General features: G+C 45.7%; 1 protein-coding gene across 1 annotated transcript; it reads left to right on the forward strand.

Annotated features, from left to right (window-relative positions):
* On the forward strand, positions 1-27,248 carry MRAP (melanocortin 2 receptor accessory protein). Its single transcript, XM_058296160.2, has 3 exons — positions 1-263; positions 24,307-24,406; positions 26,729-27,248. Exons 1-3 carry the CDS (start codon positions 158-160, stop codon positions 27,129-27,131), a joined length of 609 nt encoding a protein of 202 aa, XP_058152143.1. The 5' UTR covers positions 1-157; the 3' UTR covers positions 27,132-27,248.
* The last annotated feature ends 476 nt before the right edge of the window (positions 27,249-27,724 follow it).

Genomic DNA, 27,724 nt, shown 5'->3' on the forward strand with positions numbered 1-27,724 from the left:
AAACAGCTCTGATAGTAGAGACTTTGAGCCTGGAGACCCACAGACACACTTGGATGATTCTGACCGTAATCAGTTAAGCCGTCTCCTTCTTGAGGTCTCGGAGCCCAGCCCAGATTCCAGTCCACTGGCTCTGCGGTCCCCTCCCAGCGCTGCAGAGATGGCCAACAGGACCAACACCTCCACCCCCTACTACAGCTACGAATACTACCTGGACTACTTGGACCTCATGCCTGTGGACGAGAAGAAGCTGAAAGCCAACAAACGTAAGTCCTGAACTGGGGAAGCCAGCCAGGCAGAGGCTGGGGTTGACCCAAGTGACAGGGGCATCCGAGGATTTTTCCCCATTCACTCACTAACTCCAATAGATGCCCTGGGTAAGCAAGAGTGTGAGCAGTGCTTACACAGATACAAATTAACAGGGTTGTAAATGGTATCTCTTACCCTCTGTAATAAGTTTGGAATGAACCTCCTAAGATGATTCTGAACCAGAATGTTCTTTTCAAATGGATTTCTTGATGCACAAGCTGGATAGGTTTCTTTAAGCTGTAGATGTCACATTTTCTATCATCTCTATGCAGATTTTTGAGAAGGTCATCTCAAGCACGCCCTAAGAAGGGTGACTTGAATAATATCTATTAAAATACCAATAGATATTTCATCTTCATAGTCTCAGAAAACTCAAAGCAGGACAAATTAGTTAACATCCTTTTGCTCATCTCTCCTCCCACTCTTTGTCTCTTCGGCCTCCTGTAACTTGGTACTTCGTGGACAATCTTCTTTTATCATTCCAACTACTGAGTCAAGAAAACAAAATAGCTGAGAAAATGGGCACCAAAACCAAAACCAATATCCTGAGTACTGGGTATTCGAAAGTCATCTTCTGCTATTCCATAAGAATTAGGGGGTTGGCTTGTGTATTTCACTTATTTTAATCACATAGTATATCTGTCAAAAAGTTAAGAGCAGGAATATTATTCAGCCATCGAAAGGAATGAAGTTCCAATGTATGCAAATGTATGCTACAACATGGATGAACCTTGACAACATCATGTTGAGTAGAATAAGCCAGACACAAAAAGACAAATATTATATGCTCTCACTTATGTGAAACACCTAGAATAAGAAAATGCCATAGAGACAGATAGCAAATTATAGGTTACTGGGGGAGGGGGCTGAAAGGGAAGGGGAAGTTATTATTTGATGGGTACAGAGTTTCTGTTTGAGTTGATGAAAAAGTTGGGGTAGTAGATACTGGTGACAGTAGCACACAGTTGTGATTGTAAGTAATACCACGGAATTGTACACTTGAAATTGGTCAAAATGGGACATTTTGAGTGTATGTTAACACAATAAGAAGTTTTTTTAAAAAGGTAAATGCAGTCACTAGAAAGAACTGGTTGCTTTTCATATGAAAAGAAAGATAGTCTGCTATACAGCAGCTCAAAAGGGAAATACATTTGGAGGCTATTATTGAATAGAGCAAACCAGAATCCTGCAAAAGCCTTGGGTACAAGCACTGAGAAGCTCTCGTTAGATAGCACCCCTATTTCCAATGTCATTTACAACTTCCAAAAGTCAAATGCAGGCACCCGTCCATGTTTGCTGAGGACTTACTATGTGCCCAGAACAGTAGTAAAGTTTTGTGGGAATCATAGATTTGGTGTGTGTTTGCTGATGTAGGGTGTATAATTGTAAAATTAAAAGGTAGATTCTTTCACATACAACTCATAATAAGAAAGAAACAGAATAAAGGGGAGAAAGTAGCAAGGTTGAAATTTATGTATATTGTCAAAAATTTAGAACTTTAGGATAAAAATTCTGGACTGATATGGACAAAATGTGATTTGCATTCAGGAAAGCCTTTTTCAGCTTACATAAATTAAAATTCTAGGTCAGGGGAAGCAGATTTGGCTCGACTAATAGAGCATCCGCCTACCATATGGGAGGTCCAGGGTTCAAACCCAGGGCCTCCTGACCCATGTGATAAGCTGGCCCATGCAGAGTGCTGATGCGTGCAAGCAGTGCCATGCCATGCAGGGGTGTCCCCTGCATAGGAAAACCCCACACACAAGGAGGGCACCCCGCAAGGAGAGTTTCCCTGCGTAAAAAAAGTGCAGCCTGCCCAGGAGTGGAGCCACACACACGGAGAGCTGATGCAGCAAGATAATGCAACAAAAAGAGACACAGATTCCCAGTGCTGCTGACAAGAATACAAGCAGACATGGAAGAACACACAGCAAATGGACACAGAGAGTGGACAACCAGGGTGGAGGAGGGGAGGGGAGAGAAATAAATAAATAATAAATCTTGAGGAAAAAAAATTCTAGGTCAGCTTCAGATACTCCCATGCTTGTGTGTGCCAGACATTTTGATGGCTTAGGGCCTGGACTCCAAAACTTTTCCCTGCCTTTTTGAGTGAGGAGGCTGTTTACACCTTTTGACTCTTTGAACCCACCGTCTCAGCCTTCTGCCCTCCTAACCCACAAATGACTTCCATTTTGGGGAAAAGAGGTTGATGTTCTCTTAGTTGTGTGAGTTTGAAGAGTAGTTTTTTCTTGCATTCATGAGCCAGAATTGGGAGCTTACCGCCTCTTTAGCAAAGAAATGGGGTGCAAGAAGGAACTTCACAGCTCCCACCTCCCCAAACTCCCAAACCCAATAAAGACAATGTTTATGAAGAAATGTGGCAGGGAAAGGCCAGTCGCCGGGGCCCCCAGACATCCAAGAAGCCAGGGTCTGAGACACTCACAGGGAGTGGCCAGTCTCTGGCCCTTGGAACACAAAGGTGTCATCCTAGAGAGGAGCTCCTTCCCAGCCTGCTTCATTCCATGTGTATCCAGATAGCTCATAGTCTTCAAGATTTATCTGAACTTATTTCAATTTTTTCAGAAAAAGAAGTTTGGGACTAAATAAAAATCCTCACTCCCCCTGCCCAACCTGGGTGTTTGAACCCCGGATAGTAGCTGTCCAGGTTGCCTAGGAGACTAGCAGGGAAGCAGCAGCTGCATCAAGGGGCGCGTGCCCTGGAGCGAGTCTAGTGGGATCTGCATCTCAGCTCTGCCACTTACCAGTTGTGGGAACCTGGCTGAGCTGTGTAGCTTCTCGGTGCCTCGGTTTCCTCCTTCGTAGATGGGGGATGACCACAAGACCTACCCGCAGACTGCTGCGAGGATGGAGCGACTTAGTACAGAAAGTGCTGCCAGAACGTCCGGCGCACAGTAAGCCCTGGGCCCGTGTGGGCGTTGCCCCAGGGAAGTTCAAGAGCACTCAGGAAGAAATTTCCTGCAGTGGTTTTCATTTCGAGGGAGAAGGGAGACAGAACAATTAAAGTTAATAAGAACATGAGGAGTAATGAAAACACATACGCACACCATTTGACTTTGGAAGGCCATTGGAATCTCATACGCATCATTCACACACACACGACACACCAGGCACCCACAAATATATACACATAGGCATACCTCCACACACCCATCCCACACACCCCACACACACCATACACACATCGCACTCATCGTACATACTCACATACAACCTCTACACCACCACACCACACAATCACACATGCACACCAACACACATACTACACACACACCATGCCACATATACACACTTATATATACATCATGTACACATCTATTATACACACCACACACACACTCCACACTCCACCACAGCACTCACACATACAAATGTACCAAACCCACACCCCCACACACAAATTCCATACCACCCTACCTGTATCAGTCAGCCAAGGGGGTGCTGATGCAAAGTACCAGAAATTTGTTGGCTTTTATAAAGGGTATATTTATTTGGGGTAGAAGAGTCCAACTCAAGGTATTATAAGAGGAACTTTCTCACCCTAGGTCATTTGCCACATGTTAAGCAAGATGGCGGGCCATTCCTGCGTGGGTTCAGCCTTCTTCTTCGTAAGGCTCCATGGTCCCAGCTTCTTCCCATCTTGGCTGTGGGCTGAGATAAGTCTCATCTCTCTCCTGGGGCTCGTTTCTGTCTGGGCTCAGCTGCAGCTGTAGGCAGTTAGGCTCATCTCTCTTCCCAGGGCCTCTGCTGTGTCTGCAGAGCTGTCTCTGTTCCTCTGTGTTCTTCTCCTGTGCATTTACTTCCTGGGGCTCCAGCATCAAAACTCAGACTCTCTCCTCTGCTGTGTCATTTTGTCTGTGGTTTAATCAAAGCCCTAACTTTAACTTAATCCAGTAAATGTCCTACTGACAAGGTGGAATCATAGCCCCAATCATAATTTATTCAAGTAAAAGTAAAATCTCTGGAATTTAATACAATCTAATATGCCCAGAGAAACAGACCAGTTTACAAACATAATCCATATCTATTTTGGAATTCATAAATAATGTCAAACTGTCACACCACCCTACACTCACAGGCACATACCAACACACATTCTGCACACACACACACCACATCACATACACACACTCATATATGCATCATCACACATACAACATACACAAACACATATCACCTACATATCATACACGCACAATGTATACTCCATTACAGCATACACACGTGAAAATAGACTGCACCCACTCCCACACTCTCATACATGCCAAGCCTTCCTCTCCCATCCCTGGCTTCTTTCTGACCTCCCCCTGAGGGGAGGTGGCCTTGAGTTTCCATGAATAATAACAGAAAGCAGACCTCCTGGTCTGAGGGAGAAGACCTTGCCTTTATGCACCGAGAGGAGGCCTTAGAGCTCATCAACCTTTCATTGGCACTAACAATACACTTGCATTCCAGCCCTTGGGTCAGGCCTGTCAGCTTGTAGAAGGTCCCCCTTTATCAAAGAAAGGATGGGGTTCTTACTACCACCATGTTACTCAGGTGGATGCAGGAAGAGTCAGCTCCTAAAGCCAAGGTCATGAAAATGTGTAATTCCCGAGTCCCTGACCCTGTGGATTTCCTACAGTTTTAAAACCAATACTAGTAAGAGCAGATCCTCTGGACTGAGGGTGTAGCACTAAACACTTTGCATATCCTATTGTTTAACCCTGACATCAACTCTGTGAAGCAGGTGTTTTTCTCATCCTCACTGGAGAAAGAAAACCAAACTTAGATGGGTTAGAGGAGCCATTTGATCAAAGACCCAAGGCTGGGAAGGGATCAAGTTGGGCTTCCAATGCCACGTTCTCAACAATGGTGACTGTATTAGCCATCCTGAAGGGGTTCTGAGGCAGGGTACCAGAACTCTGTGGGATTTTATAAAGGGTATTTACTTGGCATAGAAGCTTACAGTCACAAGGCCCTAAGGAGTCCAACTCAAGGTACCATAAGAAGTACTTTCTCACTTCAACATTGGCCACATGTTGAAGCAAGATGGCAGGTGATGTCTGTGAGGGTTCAGCTTTCCTTCTTTCCTCTTAAGGGAAGTGGTCCCAGCTTCTTCTGATCTCACCTGTAGGCTGGCATAAGTCTCGACTCTCTCCCTGGGGTTCATTTCTTTCCTGACTCAGCTGCTCTCTTCTTTCTATACTCACGAGGATTACATTCTATTAATAAAAAATAAACAATGTTCTGGTTATCTGTTGCTGTGTCACACCATCCCAAAACTCAAGGGCAACAACATTTTCTTTTGCTCATGATTATGTGGGTCAAGATTTGGAAGGGCCCAGTAGGGCACAGGGGGTCACATATGCAATTGCAGTCAGATGAAGTTGCCTATAGCTCATTAGGATTGGATAGCTAGGTGGCTATTGCTCATGGCTGGCAGTCCAGCTGGGAGTTCAATTGGGGCTCTAGGCTGGGGGCCTCAGTTCCTCTCTACATGGGCCTTTCCAAAGTGCTGCCTAGACTTCATCTCATCATGAAGGCTTCATGAAAGAGAATGCCCCAATCGTGGGTGTTCCTAGATACACAGGTGGAAGCTAGCCTCAAGATCCCCAGAACATCTTTTCTGCTTGCTACATTCTATCCATCACCAGTGTCACTAAGGCCAGCCCAGATTCTATAGGAAGGGAACTGGAACCTATTTTTCAATGGAAGCAATTTCAGAAGTTTGGGGTAGTATTTAATTCACCATAAGCAAGAAAAATGTCAGATGGCAATGTGTGCTCCAGAAAAAAATAAAACACGAGGGGAGGCTAGAAAGAGACCTCCAGGGGAGAATTGCCACCTTCATTAGGGTGGTCAGCAGAGGCCTCTCCAAGGTGGCCTTGAAGAAGTGAATGACGGAGAGACCAAGCCTTGACCATGTCTCAAGGAAAGAGCATTCCAGGCAGCAGGATCAGAAAGGGCAAAGGCTCTGAGGCAGGAGGGGAACATCCGAGTCACAACAAAGTGGTTGGAAACCACTGGAAATATCTTTTTTCTCCTAAAAGGGAAACCATGCAATACACTCAAACACAACCTACCAATCAACAAGAAAAATTAGAAATTTGGACAGAGAATATGAAAAGAAGTTCATCCAAGAGGAACATCAAATGTCCAGTGAATATGAGAAAATGTTCAACTTCACAAGTAATCAAAGAAATGCATTGGAAAAGAATGAGATACAACTTCACACCCATCAGATTAGCCAAAAATAAAAAGATTGATATTCAGAGTGTTGGAAAGAATGTAGGGAAACTAGAACTGTCAAATGCTGCTGATGGGAATGAAAACTGGGGCCAATGTTTTGGAGAGCAACTTGGCAAGGACTAGAAAAGCTAAAAATGATCACAAGGCATAATTCAGCAGTCCCCCTTCCCAGAATCCACCTGGAGAAACTGTCCGTAAGGAGACATGCTCCCTGCAGCACAGCTTGTGATAGACCAAAATTGAAAACAACCTAGTACCCATCCACGGGAGATAGGATAAATAAATTGTGGTTGTATGTATGAATATATATATATGAATACACAATCCACATGTATTGTTAAAAGAGACATGCATATGTAGCAAGGTATAATTGCACACATCAATTTCAGGATATTGGTTTCCTGGGGGTAGGGAGTCAGTGGGATATTTTTGGGTAGCAGTTCCTTTACTTCTTTTTTTTAACAAGTCGATTTTATTGATACATATTAATAAAGCATAAATCCATACAAAGTATAATCATTGGTGTTTGGTATAGTCACATAGTTGTGCATTCACCACTTCACTTATTATTATAGCATTTTTGTTATTCCAATAATAATAAAAAAACAAAAAACAAACAAAGCTATATATATGAGAAGGCACATATATATATATGTGATACCAATAACACACCATGATTATAATGCATGAACCAGATCTTCCACCTATGCCAATATGGATAAATCTCTAAACTGTAATGAAGGAAGAAAGCAAGTTCTAAATTTACACATTCAGTAGAGCTCATATTAATTATTAATTATCACTATATTAGTTATAATTACATCTAAAATTATAAATGAATTCATGATAATTGCATAATAAATATTAATTTTTAAACACAATCCACATGTATTGTTAAAAGAGACATGCATATGTAGCAAGGTATAATTGCACACATCAATTTCAGGATATTGGTTTCCTGGGGGTAGGGAGTCAGTGGGATATTTTTGGGTAGCAGTTCCTTTACTTCTTTTTTTTAACAAGTCGATTTTATTGATACATATTAATAAAGCATAAATCCATACAAAGTATAATCATTGGTGTTTGGTATAGTCACATAGTTGTGCATTCACCACTTCACTTATTATTATAGCATTTTTGTTATTCCAATAATAATAAAAAAACAAAAAACAAACAAAGCTCATCACCTCTCAATCACTCTATGCTTCTCCTGCTGTATATGGCTGCTCTCCTGTTTCTGTCTCTCTATCTATAACATTCCTTTTTTTTTTAAAGATTTATCTGCCCCCCCATCTCGTGTTTTTGTGCTTGTTCTCTGCTTTCTGTGTCCATTTGCTGTGTGTTCTTCTGTATCTGCCTGCCTTCTCTTTAGGTGGCACCAGGATTCTTATCAGCATTACCAGAAATATGTGTCTCTTTTTGTTGCGATATCTTACGTCAGCTCTCCGTGTGTGCAGTGCCACTCCTGGGCAGGCTGCACTTTTTTCTCACAGGGCAGCTCTCCTTACAGGGCACACTCCTTGCACGTGGGGCTCTCCTACGCAGGGGACACCCCTGCGTGGCACGGCACTCCTTGCGCACATCAGCATTGCGCATGGGCCAGCTCCACACGGGTCAAGGAGGCCCTGGGTTTGAACCTTGGCCCTCCCATGAGGTAGGCAGATGCTCCATCAGTTGAGCCAAATCTGCTTCCCCTCAGTTCCTTTCTGTAGTCCCTCCTAAATTTGGTCCTGTGGGATTTAGATTTTCCTTCTTCCCAATGAGACCCACATCCTCACTGTACCAGAAACATACCAGACTCCTTCCTTTCTTCTTGCCTTTGCTCACTGTTTTAATTTGCTAGAAGCTGCTGAAAGCAATACCAGAAATGGGTTGGCTTTTACAATGGGAATTTATTGATGTATATGCTGACGGTGCTGAGGCTGAGAAAAATGTCCATATCAAGGCCTCTGGTGAAGCTTTTTCCCCTGAAGACTGGCTGTGGGCAATTCTGATCTCCTTTTTCAAATGAGAAGGCACATGGCAGCATCTGCTGGACTCTGCCTTCTCCTCTGGGCTCTGGGGTTTCAGCTTCTGTCTTCTCCATCTGGGGGTTCCATTCTGAGCTCCTGTGTGTCTCTGCAGCCTCATCATTTATAAGGGATTCATTTTTTATAAAGGACTCCTGTGAGAGGATTAAGACCTACCCTGGGCCACGCCTTACTGAAGTGATCTATTCTCCTACAATAGGTTTATATTCATAGGAATGGACCAGTTTCAAGAGCATGATTTTCTAGGAATCACACAATCTCAAACTGCCATGCTCACATTCAGTTCAACCACTACAATTCCTTAAGTGCCTGTTAGGCCAGGCATTGTGCTGCATCTGGAGACACAAGGGCAAAAAGACTAAGCCCATGACCTAGGCTTTTTTCAAGGACCGTTTTATCACAGTATCTATTTTATGATGATGTATATCCAAGTAGATTACAGCCTTCGTGGTATTCCTCCACCAAATACTTCATTATGAAATTTAACAAATAAAAGCATTTTGCTACACAGCCTACCTAGCATTAGAACACCTAAAAATTCCTGTACTCATTTCTTAGTATCTTCTAATACCCAGTGCATACTGAACTTTCTCTACTTTCCCCAAAATGTACTGAAGAGCTACTTTTATCCATGTCGATTCCTGCATCTGGTTGTTATAGCTCTTGTATCTCTTTTAGTCTAGAACAGGTTCTTTTTGTGGATGACACTGCCGTGATGAAGAGACCAAGTTGTTTGCTCCATGTTTATTCTCAACTGTCCATCAGGTGGGAGACACTGATGATTAGTAAGCTGTTATTCCATCAATGATATTATGCCAGGGGTTGGCAAAAGTTGCACGTGGAGCACAGAGAAGGAGAAGTAGGAGGTCTGGGAAAAGGGGAGTTCCCAGGGGGCTAAAGGAGTCGTCACAGGGAAGATGCTGCTAAGCCGAGTCTGGAAGAATAAACGGGAATTTGTCTGATACACACAAGGATAGCAAAGGGCAGGAAGGAGTGACCGGCTGTACTCCTCAATCTAAAGGAAGCACTTCGGGGACAGCAACATGGGGCTTCCTGTGGGAAGAGTGACATGGAAGACGCTTCTAGAAAGAGTGAGAGGATGAGCCACAGACCACCTGGGGGCCAGATTCTAACCGAGCCCCTCAGCAATTTTCCTGTTAGCTGTGAGGAAAGACAAGGTCCCATTTGTTTGCTAAAAATATCCCTCTCGTAAAAATATCAATCGAGGGGCTGGAGGAGATGGGTGCCACCAGGGCAGGAAAATGGGTTAACTGCTGGGGCTGGAAATACAATGTCGGAAAAGATTCCTACATTGGAAGTTTACAGTGCATAAAGGAGAGAGAGGCATAAACGACTGAGTGTGCCCTGGGGTTATGGATTCAGGAATAGAAGCACATGGCAGGGGGCGAGGGTGGGGGTGCCGGGCCAGGGACACTAAATGCCTTGGCCATGGGGGCCCAGCCGGCTACTGGCAGGGCTGGGACTTCAATTCCCATCTCCGAATGTAAATTCCAGGGCTCCTCCCAGGACACTTGGAGTGATTCGTGGGCAGTCCCCCTCCCCCCAGAACGCATGACCCAGCCGAGCAGGAAGCTTTGTCCGCCCTGCTCAGGCCGGCCACGTGGCGGGCACTCCACAGTCTTCCTGGAGGGAATGAATGAATTAACAAATGAGGTGCAGTAGGCGGCGCCTGCACCCATTAACTTTCAGGACGCTTCTCTGCGTCTGTCGTCGATTTATTTCCTCTCCGTTCCGGACGCACCTTCGACGTAGGCTCTGGGAGAAATGATGGGGTTCCTTCACGCCCGTCTCCTTTCAAAGCGAGAGCGGCCTTACGCTTCCCCAGGCCCGGGCTCTGCCGGGAGAGGCCGGGGAGGTGCGCCTGCCGAGCGGGCGGGCGCGAGGCCATCGGGGGCCCGGGCCAGGACACGGCCCCTCGGGGCCCCCGTGCCACCGCGGCCTCGTGAGGACCCTTCCGCAGTCCGCTCGACGTGGAGACAAAGCCCCTTCGTGGCCTGCGCACAGCAGCCCATGGCCCGGGGGCCACACGGAGGGGCTGCTGTCTCTGCCAGCCCCCGCCAGGGCCCTGCCCCGACGCCCCCCACCTGCAGGCGGAAAGGTGCCTGCCTAACTCTTGGCCCAGCGGCTCCTGACCAGCTCCTGCCTGGCTAAACCGGCCAACTTCTCTGCTGGCCGGTGGCTGAGTCACATCTCCAGCAGGTCTGCAACCCAAATTTGTCCTTCCTGGGTCCTCTTCCTTGGCCCTAGGACAGACACCACAGGGTGGCCGTACATCCTGGAGTTACTCTTTTTATCACAGTTAATCATACTGTACCTTTTTTGGTTTTTGTTTTTTTTTCTCATTTTCTTTTCTTTTTTTAATTATATATTTTTTAAGTTAATAGATTACACAAAACGTTACATTAAAAAACATAAGAGGTTCCCATATACCCCACTCCCCACCCCCACCATCATTTTTAAAAATTGTATTTCTTGAAGATACATAGATCAACACAATGTTGCATTAAAAAAATACAAGAGGTTCCCATATACCCCCCACACCCCCCATCCCACTCCTTTCACAACAACCTCTTTCATTGCATTTGGGGAATACATTTTGGAGCACTGCTGTACCACATGGATAATAGGTTACATTGTAGTTTACACTGTCCCCCAGTCCATTCAGTGGGTTATGGCAGGGTATGTAATGCCCAGGATCTGTCCCTGCAGTATCCTTTAGGACAACTCCAACTCTCCCGAAAATGCCCCCACATCTCATCTCTTCTTCCCTTCTTCCCTCTCCCTGTCCTCAGCAACTACCATGGCCACTTTCTCCACATAGTGTATCTTAAACTCCCCCCCCCCCCCCATTTAACCTACTATCGGGTTTCTGTGTCCTGCTGTGATGCAATATCCTTCCATCTTTGTTGTATAAATACCTGGTACCTGTACATTGAAAGAGCAGGGTTTGGGGAGCGCATGTAGCTCAGTGGCTGAGCACCTGCTTCCCATGTACTAGGTGATGGGTTCAATTCCCGGTATCTCCTAAAAAATAAAAAGTAAGATTCATGCAGTGCAATCAACACAGATTTCCTTTTTCTTGTGACAGCGATCACAAACCTACTTGTGATGGTTCTTTTCCTGGGTGAAACTCTGAGCAGGCCTGATTTGCTTCTATGCTCACTCAAATTGAAACAGTATCTTCCAGTCACTTTAGTTACCAAAGAAAATGTCCAATCCTGTGAAATGAATCTGGAAGTAGAACGTCCTCTCTCCCCAGCTGGGGGCAGGTGGGCTGCTCTGCAGCGCCTTGCCTCCCCAGCCACCTGCCCCACCCTGCCTTGTGACCAGACTTGGGTTGGAGCAAGAGAGAGGTAGAGGCGTGGGGGCAGGGAGGCCATGCTGCACTGGCACTGCCCTCAGCTTTGTCTCCTCCAGCCCAGACAGAACCAACCTGGCTCCTTTTCTCCTGCCAGCCACATAGGACCCCTCCCAGGGTCCTAGTCCCAGAGGTCAGGCCCACCTGGACTGGCTCTGTAGGGCACCCACCACCTCTCTAAGCAGTGAGCACCCTTGCACAAGGTTCCCATTAGGGGTTGACTTGTATACCCAAAGAAGAAGATGGGGTGAGGTCCCTGTATCCAGCACCTCAGAATGTGGCCTCCTTTGGGAATAGGGTCATTGCAGATGGCGTGAGTTACATTTAGAAGGGACTGTCCTTAATCCAACATCACTGGTGCCCTTGTGAAAAGAGAAGATACTACAGGCAGATGCTGGCGAAGGCCTCTGAAGACGGAGGAGGCAGAGACGGAAGTGCTGTGGCCGCAAGCCAAGGGATGCCGGGAGAGCTGGCAACCATCAGAAGCTGGAAGAGGCAATGGAGGATTCTCTCCTCCAGGGTTCAGAGGGAGCGCAGTCCTGCTGACCCCTGGATTTTAGACTTCCAGAACTGTGAGACAAGCATTTCCTGAGGTTTTAAGCCACTCGGTTTGGCAGCCCTCACCGGCTTCAGGCTGATGGAACTTTCTACTCTGCTGACAGGGACTGCTGAGGCTCTCGCTCCCAAGATTTTCTTAAGCATGGGTCAGCTGTTTTGTACTCCGCTTTTATTGACAACGATATTTTGCTTTTCTGAGTCATTAAATATTCTTCCACCAAAAGTCTTTCCCAATAGCTACATGGTGTTCTGGACATTTTAAGCTCCAAATGCATAGGATGTTTCCTGGATTTTCTATTATAAACAATGGCCTTGGGGATAGAAAATTTTCTTCCCCCATGGTCAAGTGAAGACATCTGGCCTATGTTTTTTCTCAGTATTTGAATTCAAATAAGTTTACCTAACGAAACCTAAAAATGTGCAAAACCAGAAATCTCGGTTCGCCCACATTCTGCACTACCTTTAACACTGCGTCACTCTTTTTTTTCTGTAATTATCAGCAGAGGTGGTGTCAGGTGCTCTCCAGGATATAAACTCTGTTACACAGCTTCTAAGGTGGGGTAATACTACGGGCTGAATTGTCTCTCCCAAAAAGACATGCTCTGGGAATGTGACCTTATTTAGAAAAGCGGGTCTTGAAGATGTGGCCAAACCGAATTAGGGTGGGCCATAATCCAATGACTGGTGGCCTTATAGGAGGAGGAAATTTGAACACAGACAGGCGCTGGGGAGCAGGCTCAGGGATGATGCAGAAGGCAGAGGGTTCATCTGCAAAGCCAAGCAACGCCAGGGAGAATGGCAGCCACCAGAGCCTAGAAGAGGCAGGAAGGAGCCCATCCTACAAGTTTCAGAAGAGCACGGCCCTAATGGCACGTGGGTTTTGGACTTCTGACCCCGTCAAGCCATAAGACCCTAAATTCCTGTGGCTTTAAGCCACAGGGCTTGTGGCGCTTTGATACAGCAGCCACAGGAAACTCAGGTAAGGTCAGGTGAGGGTGGACAGGAGCCCCAATGCAGAAGGCAGGCAGCCCCTCTTGCTGTCTTCTGTGCCGACAAATCCAGCTTTCTCTCATCGTGCCAGTTCCCGTGTTGGGTCTCCGTCACAGGCAAACACACTGAAGGGCCTCACGTCCCAGTTCCTGGCCCTCTCTCGGTAGCCGTGCGTATCCAGGACAGAAAAATTCTGGAAATGCCTGGGCGAGGCCAGGAATGCTTCAGGGTGGGGACAAAAAAAAAAAGCCAAGCTCTTTCTCAGCTCTCAGTAGAAGGTCACCTGGGGCAGGGGTTGAAATGTGGCAGGTCAGGCTACTAGGGGAGGCAAAATAGAAATAATGACAAAATAGGGGGGAAAAAAAAATACCCAGTGCTCATTCATGTTAACCTAGTAAGCAGGAAGGATTTTACAATGTTAGCATTTATGCCATACTCTGGAATACGTGATGTTATGGTTGGGCAGATTATTTGCAAATGTCTAGGAATCTATAATTGTTTTTATGTGGAACAATCAGTGGTGAGCTGAAGGCTGCAGTTGCCTTTTACCAAGGATGGCTCAAAATCTAGTGCGATTTTGTTACAGACACTTCACAAGCTTTGACCCTGGTGATTTTCTGACGTGGCTTCCGCTTCATGGAAGGGCTAAGAACCTTCCCAGCACTGTGAAGAAGGTGGAAAATGCAAATTTGTTTCCTAAGGCCCAGCCCAAATTGTCCAATAATATGTTTGTTCAATCTTGGTCCATTTTTCAGAGGCTAGGCTTAGAAGAAAACCCATCCCGTATTCTCACCATATTGTGGAAACAGATGATTCTACCTCGATGAGTCTCCAGATACTGTTCTAATGAGTGCTTCCAGGGACAGCAAGATGGATTGATTTCCCTTGAGTGGTGCTCGGCTAAATGGCATCATTATTTACTCCTTGGGTCAATATGTCTTCTTGCCTTTGATTATGGGTTAGGAAGAATTTGTCATAGTGGGTATTGACTTCTGCTGCTGCGCTGCTGCTGGCAGCTTCTATAATAAAGCAATCTGTTTGTCTGCTGCTCAGAGAGTGAGGAGCACAAAAGCAAAAAGCACACAACTCACCTGTAATCTCTTCTTTTTTAGATTTTAAATTTTTATTTCTTTCTCTCCCCTTCCTCCCCGCTTCCCTTTGTCTGCTCTCTGTGTCCGTTTGCTGTGTGTTCTTCTGTGTCCACTTGCATTCTTGTCAGAGGCACCAGAATCTGTGTCTCTCTTTTTTTGCAGCGTCATCTTGCTGCGTCAGCTCTCCATGTGTGCGGTGCCACTCCTGGGTGGGCTGTGCTTTTCTCACGTGGGGCAGCTCTCCTTGTGGGGTGCACTCCTTGTGCGTGGGGCTCCCTTATGCGAGGGACACTCCTGTGTGGCAGGGCACTCCTTGAGCGCAGCAGCACTGCATGTGGGCCAGCTCAACAGGTCAGGAGGCCCTGCATACCAAACCCTTGACTTCCTATATGGTAGGCTGACACTCTATCAGTTGAGCCACATCCGCTTCCCTCTAATCTCTTCTGAACACAATATAGAGAATTTGATGTGCAGAATGAACAAGAGATTCACCTGTTAACTCTTTCCTTTATACAGAGTAATTTCAGATCACAACTTTTAACTCTAAGTTCTAATGCTTCAGCAAAGGGCCAGTCCCATGTGCGTGACATGAGCAGTGAAAGTGATTTTTAAATAAAGATACCAGAATGTTTAGCTCGGAACACATTTCCCATCAAGGCAGCCCTGGGAGGGAGGTGTGACTCTTGGATGGTTCTGTTATTGTTCCAAAACTTCTTGGAACTCTTCTCTTGGAACTTATTTCATGACCATGGCACATTCTGTGAAACATCCATAGTGGCCGACTATGTGTGTCTTTTGAGGATGGCTTTGCTTTTCAGAAATAGTTAAGAATCACCCTGAAACAAGTTGGATGTATGAAATGGATGATTAAGCTGATTGATACCATCTGGGCATCAAAAGTGAAATATCGTCTTAAAAAGTCACAAAATTGATCTATGTGTGTGTGTATGTTGTACATGAGTACTCACAAATTAGTTTTTGAAGGTAATCCCCAAAGAGGAATTCTTAAAATCTTTGAGTAATAGATGCATTTCTGGAAAACTTTTCTGACTCTGGTGGTTAAAGGATGATTATGTCGAAAATTGACATTCATTTGGATTTTAAATTTTGGCATGCTCATTGAAAAAATCAGTTTTGTTACTGATAGAAAATTGATTTCAGTTAACAGAGCACCAAAAGGACATTAGCTTGAATGAAAAAGAAGTTCATTTGTTTCTCATGTAAAGGTCTGCAGGGCTGCAATGGGAAATCTTTTCTATTAAATCCTCAAGAACCCAACTTCCTTCGAGCCCATTGTTCTGCCATCTCGGGTTACGTCCCTCATTCTCACGTTCTGAGCCATGTTCTAGCCATCACGCCCAAGTTCTGGGGAGCAGATGGAGTAAGGAGATAAGAAGGGATAGGAGAATCAGTCCAGCAGTCTCTGGAGGAAAACTGAAAGCTGTTGTGTAACCATTCTACTTGCATCTCATTGGCTAGAACCTCATCACATGGCCATTCCTGGGTGAAAGGGAGACTGGGAAATGTAGTCTGTATCCCAGGGAGCCATGTGCTCAGATAAAAGGGGTTGGTTCTGTTAGTAAGGAAGCACTTGAGAGCAGACATTGGTATTGGCAACTAGCGGTCCATTCCACAATTACCTTTATTCACGTCTTATATCTTGTTGAGCTTGAAGAATGTAGTGATTATCACTTTCCACAAACCGTTTTAACAGAAATACTAATTTAGTTCTATGTATAAATCATTTCACAGTCACTGAGCAAGGAACAGGGCTATGCACATTGCATATATTATTTTATTTAATCCTAATAAATTATATAACAGGCATGATCATATCCATTTCACAGATGAGGAAACAGAATTAGAGGGGTAAAATCCCCAATTTCTCAATATTGCAGTTAGGAAATGGCCAAGTCAGGATCTGAACTCAAAACCATCCACCTCTAGGGACCAGCCTCTTAGCCATGTTGTTATCCCTCAATAAAGGAAACATCTTGAAGTTGATTTTATATAAGGCCTGGGACCCAAATGCTTGTACAAATGTTTGTTTGTAGCAACAAAAGTGCCTACTATGAGTGCAAAACATCTTGATTGGATGAATTTGTCAACTCTGAGAACCATTTCAGGTAAGAATTCCCCAACACAAAGTGAAGTCCAGCACGTCATCCAGTACCTCTTCTTGTCAATCCTCTGTGGATGTCTATTTTCTTTCCTTTCAAAGGAGTAGACCCCTGAAAGGAAGAAAGGGAGGGAGGGAGGGAAGGAGGGGAGCGGGAAGGAAAGGAAAGGAAGTAATGGGAAGGAAAAGAAAGCAAAAGAAAGGAGAAAGGAAAGTTAAGTTTTCTATGGTTGGACAGAGTTTTACTATCAACTCAGCCTGGTATTGTTGTTGTAAAAACAAGCTCGCAAATGAAACATTTCCAACACCAGGGAATGACAGTTCTTGCCCTTGGAACAAACTGTTCTCTCCAAGCACTTAGGCTGAACTTTCAGCAGGAAGAGGAATGAGTTCCCTTATTCCCTGGATGCCTTTTTCAACAGAATATGATAAAGAAGAGTTTAGTGCAGGAAACGGCTAGTGACTGTTGACGGCCTTTTTGGGCTGACAAAATTTAAATTTCACTCATCTCATGACACCTGGATTCTGTGAAAGGTATCATCTCATTTCTTGCTTATTATCTAGGCATAAGGACTGAGGACTGAAGCTGACAAATGTAGCCAGGGGGGAAGGGGTGCCAGTTACTAAGTTTTTGAAGATATTTTCTTAGAGCAGGGGTTCTTAACTGAGGGTCCATTGACCCCCAAGGGGTCCATGGAAAGATTTCAGGGGGTCCTTGAGCTTGAATTGAAAATTAAAAGAAAAAACACCATTATTCTTGTGGGGATGTGTTGGTGCAGGTGTGATATGTTTATTAAATAATACACGGTACAGTGTGGCCTTAGTAAGGGGTTTGTGGTTTTCACCTGACTGGCAAAAGGTTCTGTGGAACAAAAAAAGTTAAGAACCCCTGCCTTGAGGCTGTTTTAATCTTCTAGGCTGCCAAAAGCAATATACCAAAAGTGGGTTGGCTTTTACAATGAGGATTTAATATGTTACAAGCTTACAGCTTTGAGGCTGAGAAAATGTCCTAATCAAGCCATCATCAGGCAATACTTTTCCCTGAAGGCCAGCTGCTGGCGATCCTGGACTCCTGTGTCATGTGACAAGGCACATGGCAGCATCTGCTGGGCTCTCCCTTCTCCTCCAATCTTCCTTGCCTTCAGCGTCTTGCTTCCATGGTTCTCGCTTTCTGTGTTCATCCCATTTCTAAAGGACTCCAGTAAGAGGATCAAGGCCCACCCCAGGCCATGCTCTAAGTAAAGTAACCTAATCAAAAGTTCCCACCTACAATAGATTTACAACCTACAGGAATGGATTAACTTTAAGAACATGGCTTTCTGGGGTCCATCCAACTTCAAACTGTCACAGTGGCCTGGACAGAACTTATCAAGGAACTCAGGACTTTAAATCCTACATTACTTTTACGAAGGAAAAAGATCATTACTGTCTGCAGAAATCTAAAATACCCTTATAAAATAAAAAAAATGTAGCCCAAGAAGTTAAATTCCAAAATTTCTAGGTCCCAAACTCAAATTTTCTGAAAGCAGATGCACTTTTTCACTTTGAGGTTTGCAAAATAAACTGTGACTCTCTGGGGAACAGTGTTTAATGGAGTAGGTAATGTTAAAGAAATCAGATATTTCTTTCAAAAGCCTTTAAGCTTAGAACAGACAGTAATGACCTCATTTTGCATTTCCCAGGAGCCCAGGCTTTCCCCTTCAACAGTTAAATGCTCTAGGATACCACTGATCAGAACCATGTTGGCTCCTCTCCTTGCTGTGCTGTCCTCTCTGGAGTGTAAACATGGGTTGCTGTAGTTTCACAAAAGACTGGGCGCTCATGGTGCCCTGGTTTTAATTTTTTTTTAGTTTATCGAAGTTTATCATATTCATAAACATACCTAAGCAATCAGGGTAGGATAATAGTTGTGAACTTACAAAATGAGCATATATAACATCATACAGGAACATCATACCTCACCCTACCAACAGTACCTTGCATTGTTGTGAAACATTTTTATCTAATGATTAAAGAGCATCCTCAAAATATTACTATCAACCAAAGTATCTTACATTTGGTATGTTTTCCCCCCAACTCACCCCATTATTATTATTATTATTATTATCATTTATATATGAACATACATAAACAATAAGTGTATAGTAAAAGTTGTGAACTTATAAAGCATGCACAACATTATACAGGGGTCCCATACATCAACCCACTAACAACACCTTGCATTTTTGTGAGACATTTGTTACAAATAATGAAAGAATATCATCAACATCTTTTGACTAACTATAGTACATCTTTGGTTTAGATGCATGAATATTATAGTATTACTGTCAACCACAGTCCATAGATCACTCCAGTTGTATTTTTCCCATGCTTCTCCACATTCCCACCACCCTGCAATAGTGATGTATATCTGCTCTAGCTCACAGAGGACACGCTTGCATCTGTACCATCAACCACAATTCTCATCCACCTCTGGGTTTATTGGGTTATTCAATCCCTAGATTATTCTCTGACTTTCTTCAATTGGCATTTACATCCCTAGACTACCTTTTTCAGTCACATTCCAGTTTATAGATCAGCTGTTACTCACTATAATGCATTACCATTGACTCTATACATTTCCACACTTTTAAAATAAAGTTAATTAAAACTTCTACATAAACATCAGTAGTCCATCTCAGTCCTCCTCTTATCTCCTTTAAGTATCCACCACATACCACCAGGTCTTTGGGATATTTTCCTACATTTTCTTCTAGTAGCTTTATGGTTCTTGCATTTATATTTAGGTTTTTGATCCATTTTGAGTTAACTTTTGGATAAGGTGTGAGATAGGGGGTCCTCTTTCCTTCTTTTGGTTATGGATAACCATTTGTTGAATGGACTGTTCTTCCCTAGCTGGGTGGGTTTGACAGGCTTGTCAAATATCACTTGACCATAGATGTAAGGGTCTATTTCTTAACCATTAATTCAGATCCATTGGTCTATGTGTCTGTGGTTATGCCAGAGCAATGCCGTTTTTACCACTGTAGCTAGGCAATATGATTTAAAGTCCAGAAGTGAGGGTCCTCCAACCTCACTTTTCCTTTTTTAGATGTTTCTGGCTATTTGGGACACCTTACTCTTCCAAATAAATTTGATAATCATGTTTTCCATTTATTTTAAAAATGCTGGTAGAAATTTTATTGGGATTCCAATGAATTTGTATGTCAATTTGGGTAGGACTGACATTTAATGATGGTTAGTCCTCCAATCTGTGAGCATGGAATGTTCTTCAAATTATTTAGGTCTTTTTTGACTTCTTTTAACAAGGCATTATAGTTTTCTGAATACATGTGCTTTACATGGTTGGTAAAGTTAATTCCTAAATATTTGATTCTTTTAGTCGCTATTGTAAATGGAATTTTTCTGACTTCCTCCTCAGACTGCACATTACTAGTGTCTTTTAAAGTTTATTTCATCTAATATTAAGTATAGGTATTCTGGCTTTTTTGTTTTTATTACTGAATGCATGGAATATATTTTTCAGCCTTTCATTTTCAAGTTATTGTTATATTTGGGTCTAAGGTGAGCCTCTTGCAGACAGCATATAGGTGGGTCATATTTTCTTATCTATTCTGCCAGTCTGTGTCTTTTGTTTGGGGAATTTAATCCATTAACATTCAATGTTATTACTATAAAGGCAGTTCTTATTTTGCCCATTTTGACCTTTGAGATTTATCTGTCATATTTTATTTTCACCATTCTTTTCACACTTTTAGTTACTTATACTGATATAATCTTCATTTCTAGACTCTCTTCCAAGCCTCTCTCTCTTGTCTTTACTTTTCAGACTGTAGCACACTCTTTAGTATTTCCTGCAAAGCTGGTCTCTTGGTTACAAACTCTCTCAGTTTCTATTTATCTGTGACTATTCTAAACTTACCCTCATTTCTGAAAGACAATCTTGCTGGATATAAGATTCTTGGCTGGAAGTTTTTCTCTTGCAGTATCTTAAATGTATCATACCACTGTCTTCTTGCCTCCATGGTTTCTGATGAGAAATTGGCACTTAATCCTATTGGGTATCCCTTTTATGCCTTGCATTGCTTTTCTCTTGCTGCTCTCAGAATTCTCTTTGTCTTTGGCATTTGACATTCTGATTAGTATGTGTCTTAGAGTTGGTCTATTTGGATTTATACAGATGGGAGTATTTTATGCTTCTTGGACATGGATATCCATGTCCTTCAATAGGGTTGGGAAATTTTCTACCATTATTTCTTCAAATATTCCTTCTGCCCCCTTTCTCTTCTCTTCTCCATCTGGGACACCCATGACACATATGTTTGCACATCTCTTGCTGCCATTTAGTTCCCTGAGACCTTGTTCAATTCTTTCCATTCTTTTCTTCATCTGTTCGCTTTCAGTGGTCATTTCTTCAAGTTTACCAATCCTTTCTTCTGCTTCCTCAAATCTGCTATTATATGCTTTCAGTGTATTTTTTTTAAGATTAAAAAAAAATTTTTATTTCTCTTCCCCCCACCACCACCCTGTTGTCTGCTCTCTCATGCCCATTTGCTGTGTGTTCTTCTGTGTCCACTTGCATTCTTGGTAGCACTGGGAATCTGTGTCTCTTTTTGTTACATCATCTTGCTGCATCAGCTCTCCATGTATGCAGTGCCACTCCTGGGTGGGTAGTGCTTTTTTCGCACAGGGCAGCTCTCCTTGTGGGGTGCACTCCTTGCACATGGGGCTCCCCTACACAGGGAACACCCTTTTGTGGCATGGCATTCCTTGTGCACAGCAGCACTGAGCATGGGCCAGCTCACCACATAGGCCAGGAGGCCCTGGGTTCAAAACCTGGACCTTCTATATGGTAGACAGATGCTCTATCAGTTGACCCACATCTGCTTCCTTTCAGTGTATTTCTAATTTCATTTATTGTGCCTTTCATGCCCATAAGAATTTCTATTTTTCTATGTATGGTTTTAAATTCTTTTTTTATGCTCATCCAATGTCTTTTTAATATCTTAATCTCTTCAGCCATATCATTGAATTTATTAAGGAGATTTGTTTGAACATCTATGATTAGTAGTCTCAACTCCTTTATGTCATCTGGAGGCTTATCTTGTTCCTTTAACTGGGCCACATCTTCCTGTTTCTTGGTATGGATTATAATTTTATTGGTGTCTTGGCATCTGGCTTACTAAATGTATTTATTCTGGGTGCAGTTTCTCTCTTTAATTTAAGGCTTTCTTGCCCTTTCTCCCTTGCTGGTTGTGTAGTAAGAGCAGAGGATGTAGTTGGTGCTGTAAGCTATGGAGGCTCAAGCTGGCTGCATTGCCCAAGGGAAAGATGAAGCTTCTCCCAACTTTCTCCTTTGGCAGAGGTATGGACAGACCCACAGTCATGTGTAATAGTCCAAGTCATGCAGGTCTAGACTCTAGTTGCCCAGAGAGACTGATGAAGCTTCACACCCCTTCCTCCCATGCCTGGGGTGGGAATGGAGCTGTAGGTGTGGGCAGCAGTCTATGCCATGTGGGTCCCATGCAGGTCCAGCTACCCTGGTAGCCTTCTGACTATTCAGCCTGTGCCAACTGAATGTACCTGCAGTTACCCAGATAGGCTGGTGAAGGGCCCACAAGCTTCCTCCCTGCTAGATGTGGAGCTGAAGCCTAGGCTAGAACTGCAGTCTGATTTGGGTGAAAGAAGCTGGTCCGTACCATCATTGTGCCTTTCAGTCAGCCCGCCTTTCCCTCATGCCGGGGACAGGGTCAAATGGCAACTACCTGCCTCTTTCTGACTTGCACAGGTCCAAATATTAGCTGTTCTTAGGGTTATACTTTAGCCAGTGGAGTTTACTAATCAGTAGCTGAAGTTGGTGCACAACTGTCTTTTCCTCCCCCATTTTTGGGAAATGGAACTTCCAATTCCACCTGTGGAATAGCTCCTGAGGTGGCTTGTGCCACCAGTGGAGGACAGGAACCGGCCTCAGTGGCATGGAGCACTCTACTTACGAATCTTTTCTGCAGATGGGCAGTATCCTGCCATTCTTTCAAGGATGTTGCAGGATGCTCTTCTGGCCTCCTGGAGCCCTCAAACAGGTACTTTAGGTAGCTCTGGGTGATTTCTAATTGCCCTGTAGGATGAGCTGACTCTAGGAGTTCCTTACTCTGCCACCATCTTGCTGATTGTCTCTGGTTTTTTCATTATTTTATATCCTATTTTGGCGATAATGCTAAGGTAGAAGCCACATCTTTGCTCAAGGTCCATTCTTAACTGCTAGGCCCTCAACCTCCTAGGACCTTCTGGGCTGAGAGATGCTTGAGACCCAGGGGAGGGCTCAGAAAGGGCCTGGAGACCAAAGAGCTAGGCTCCTGGGACATACCTGGTTAGGATGTTGAGCAGAAACCAGAACTGGAAATAGAGAAGCAGTAGGGGTGAGGGGGAGATGGAGGTGCTGGGAAATCCTGATTTGGCACAGGAAATGAGAACATCGTTGACTTCCTTTTAGGTAGGCATTGGGGAGTGGGGCTGGGGAGGGTGTGATCCTGAAGAAGAGGCACTGGATGCCCTGCACCTCTAATGCTCCTCCACCAACAACCTCCTCTGAACTCCTGCATCACTTCTGGCCTTGTGCTGGGTTGGGTCGAGATTCTGGCATGCTAGTTTGATCCTCTCTGGTCATGGTGGGTGGTTGATAAAGGTTTGTTGGATTCTAGTCCTTCAGAAGCCTCATTTGCATTTCCCAGAACACACATGTGAGTGTCCAGAATATCCCAGCTTGGGGCATCTTGTTCTGTGGTTACCTGTTTGTCTGGCATAAGACCCTGTGATGCTCTGTGCCTACAACCATAGACAACCACCAAGAAAAAAGAACCTTATTACAGCAGTCCCTTAGCAACTTGCCAAATGTTCCTGAACTGGAGTCCAGAGAAAGACAGCTGCCAAGTTCTCCCCAGAGTCCCTAAGAGGCTGAGCATGCTTCCACGTTCCCTCCTTGCCCCTTCTGCCTCGGGCCACAAATTTAGCCACAAAATTGCTCCTGCCTTCCTGTCACCACCCCCAGGTGATTCCCCTCTGATGAGGCCTGCCTGAGAGGCCAGGGCCTTGTCTTTCCAAGGGGGCCCTCTGGCTCCAGGGTCCAGTGCACATTCTCCTTCTAAGTCCCTAACTCTGGGGATCTCTGGAGCTGCTCCTAATGGGCCTGGTGGCCAAAGGCTCCTTGTGGGGAGCTGCACCCCTCACAGGGGACAGGAGTTGGTTCTGTTACCTGGAACTGCCCATAGCCCTTTCTTCTCCCTCCCTCCCTCTCCTCGTCCAGCCAAGCCAAGGAAGCAGTCCCCTGGGGCACCCCACGATGTCCTTCACTGTTCCCTCAACAGACAATCCCTCTAAATGGCCCCAGTGGCTCATCCTGGGAAAAAAAGCCCCTTCCCTTGTTTCTGAGGTCCTTCCCAAGGTTGTTGAGGGGAAATCTTCCCAGTGGTATGAGTCCAGGGGCTGGAAGAGAGAACCCCCACCCCCAGGCCCTATTTCTCTGCACTCCCCTCACTGTTGGCTTGGTTGGCATCAATGTGACCCTGAGATGTGTCTCTCCTTCCACAGATCTGATCGTCATTGCCTTCTGGGTGAGCCTGGTGGCTTTTGTGGTGCTTCTGTTTCTCATCTTGCTCTACATGCCCTGGTCGGGCTCCCTTCAGCTGAGGTGAGGAAGGTGGGGGAAACGCGATGGCTGAACAGTGGGCGACAGAACAGTATGGAGGGGGCGATACCCCATATGGGGGTATAAGATCAGCTATACGGGGGGTACAAGATCAGCCATACGGGGGGTATAAAGTAATGAAGCACCGACACCTGTGACAACCTGGATGAACCCCAAAAATGCAACACTAAGTGGAAGAACCAGTCATAAAATACCCCACTTGAGATTCCATTGATAGGAAATGCCCAGAAAGGCAAATCTAGAGAGACAGAAGTAAATTAGTGGTTGCCAGGGGTTGTGGAACAGGGAGTGATGGCTAATGGGTAGTGGGTTTTTTTGGAAAGACAAAAATGTCCTAAAATTAGGGTGATGCCTGTACAACTCTGTGAATATACTGAAAACCCATGGAATCATACATTCTAAATGGGTAAAGTTTAGGGTAAGTAAATGAAATCTCAACAAAACCATTGAGGAAAATAAAGCCAAAATGACCTCATACACCAGTTAAATCTTGCCAACCAGCTTATCAGGAAAACGAGGCCTTCACTTGACATCAGGGGCCAGTACCTCTTATTAAGTGCCCACTGTGTACCTTCGTGGCTATGCTGGAAGTAGAAATTAGAAGAGCCAAATAATCATTCCAGCCTTAGCTCATTCTGTGTTGATTCTCCTGAACTAGGCAATTGGCCCATCACAGCCAATGGTCCTTCAAGCTGAATCAGCCCCTTGCAGGCACTGCTGCCCTAATGACCATCCCTACAAGGGACCCTGTCACCCCTCTCTTCATGTCATAGCTGATGGGGCCAGGAGCAGCTACCGGATGGCAAGAGGGTCCATCCTGAGGCTTGCCAATGCCTTGACCGGCGTGGCCCCACAGAAGAGGTGGGGCTGGTCAGATTCCAATTGGGGAAATGAGAGATGGGTCCAGGTCTCTGAGGACAATAAGAGGTGGGCCCAGGTATCTGAGTGGTCCAGGAGGAAGGCTGGGCTTGACAGCCTTGAGGCACCATGTGCAAATGGCAGCACTGAACAGCAACTGTAAGTGCGGACAGTGGGTCAGCAGAGACCAGTGGGAGTTGTTCAGAGAGGCCGAGGCAAGGGGCCTCGGGGTCAGCCCAGAGACCGGAGGGGGCCCCACCGCCAGTTCCTGTGATCTGGGCGTTCACAGAGCTACCTCGCAGGGGCCCGTTTCTTCTCCACACCCCCCTTATCCACAGCTCAGCACCCCCAGGGTCCCTTCTGTTACCTTTGGCAGACACAGGAGTGTCTGCTGTCCAGCAGTGAGAATATCTGATCTTTTCCTTCAGTTTTTAGAACTCACATGGAATTTCTGTAGGTTTTTACCCTCAAGGGGGAGCTGGGGGAGAAACGAGTGAAATCACCTTTCTCTTCCCGCCTTCTGAGGTAACGTGTGGGAAGCCCAGTACTGGGGACAGTTTGCACAGGCGGTCTGTTAACCTGCCAGTGGGCAGTTCTCTGGTTCCCCACTGCGGGGACCATGTCGTCCTCAGGGCTGCCCAGCCCCGCTCCAGTGGATACACCTGCCCTTCCGGGCTGCAGCTTTCCAGGGGGAGTTTACACGCTGCTCACCGTGACCGGCCTCTGGACCATGAGCAAGCGCTCTAGGCTCTGGTCAGAGGCATGGAAGGCTCGGTGTGGCCCAACAGATGCTCCACAGGGTTAGGAGAGAATGTCCCTGGGGAGCTGCTCTTCTGGTAAAAGAAGAAAAGGAAAAGGAAAGGACGGGCTATTTCTTTCTGGCTGGCAGCCTTTGGAGCAGGGCTCTGCTTCAGAGCTCCCTTCCTGGAGGCTCGTCATCTGCATGAGTGCCCTAGCTGCCTTTGAACACGGTCCCCCGCTTAGAGAGCAGCACTCCCGCAGCCGTCCTGAAGCTAAACCACGAGGTGATTATGATCCCCTTTGATGGATGAAACGGGGCTCACACCAGGCGGCTGTGCCCACTGCCCCAGCCCCTCCGAGTTGGAAGAGTCCACCCAGGGAGGCCAGATTTCTAGCTCAGGTTCAGAGATGAAGTGAGCTATTGCTCAAATATGTGGGTGGACAAAGACGAAACATCGCAAGCCCCCCCTCCCATAAATGAAGCGACCTCGGGGGTCTAGCTCAGACTGAAGCACTTCCTCCTGGCTCTGATTTCTCAAAATGGTGACCCTTGTGAGCCGGGGTGACCCTCCCCACCCGGGTTCTCCCCTCGTGGCGCCTTCCCCATGGGCGTGGGCCAGGCAGGAGTGAGCAAAGAGCCTGGGGAGGGACGCCGCCTCGGGCCGGGCTGCATTAAAGCTGTCCCCCATTCTGCTCTGTCCACAGGAACCACCCCCAGCACCACCCAGCCTGCCCATGGAGTCACATCCTCAACCTCCCGCTCTGCTTCCGGAGACGCCTGGCACGCCCTGGGGGTCCCCCGGGGGCCTCGCAAGCACCGAGCCCCCTGGGGGAACCAGGAAGCAGAGGCTCTGCCCCAGATGGGCAACTGGAGCGCGAGGGCCCCCCAGCGCCCCTCAGGCCCACCCTGCTCTCTTCTGGGAACTGGTCCACGCTGGGGCCTCCCATGGTGTCAGCTGACAGCAGGAACCAGCCCGGGAGCCTTCCCCAGACGGAACCTCTCAATTGTAGGATTGATACCACTATGTCACAGCCAGGGCTGAGGGGACCGGTGAACTCAAAGCAAGCAGGACATACGCTTGTCCTTTCAAAGCCTGTTTACGTGTAGCCTAAGGCACAACTAGATCAAGAATCAGGAGGCAAAATGATGATGATGAGCTTTGGCAACCCATGGCTTTCGTAAGGAAGTTGTTCCAAATACTGCTGATTTAGCCCACTTAATCAACCTGCTTTTGTACTATTTATGTTTGCTTTGGGAATGGTAAGAAAATAAAATAAATATGAATGAAGACTTTCAAAGACTTTGTTCACTCATCTTCACTATGCTCCACCGTAAACCATTGCTTCTGTAATACTTCATGACCCTGAGGTTCACTTGGCGCCTTTTTCAGGACAGCCCAGGGAGGCACGTGAAGTTTCCTGTCCGTCTTCCACCAGGGCCTCTGCTTGCCCAGATGGGGTCGTGCCTCCCCTGCCAGGCCGTTGGCTGCCGTCAGCCAAGAGCTGGGTCACACCTCCAACCTCCCCAATGCCAAGGAAGCGCCTGCCCTGGAGGGGACAGCCAACACCTGTGAGCAGCCGGGCCTGGTGGGCCCAGGGCCCCTTCTGCCCGTCCCCTCTGTGTAGCTTGTAACCAAAGGAATCATAATTTATGTGCAACAGAGAGTTAAAAAAATGTAAGAAGAAACCAAATCATGACAA

The sequence above is a fragment of the Dasypus novemcinctus genome, chromosome 4 (genome assembly GCF_030445035.2).
Source record: "Dasypus novemcinctus isolate mDasNov1 chromosome 4, mDasNov1.1.hap2, whole genome shotgun sequence".
NCBI classification, from domain to species: Eukaryota; Metazoa; Chordata; class Mammalia; order Cingulata; family Dasypodidae; genus Dasypus; species Dasypus novemcinctus.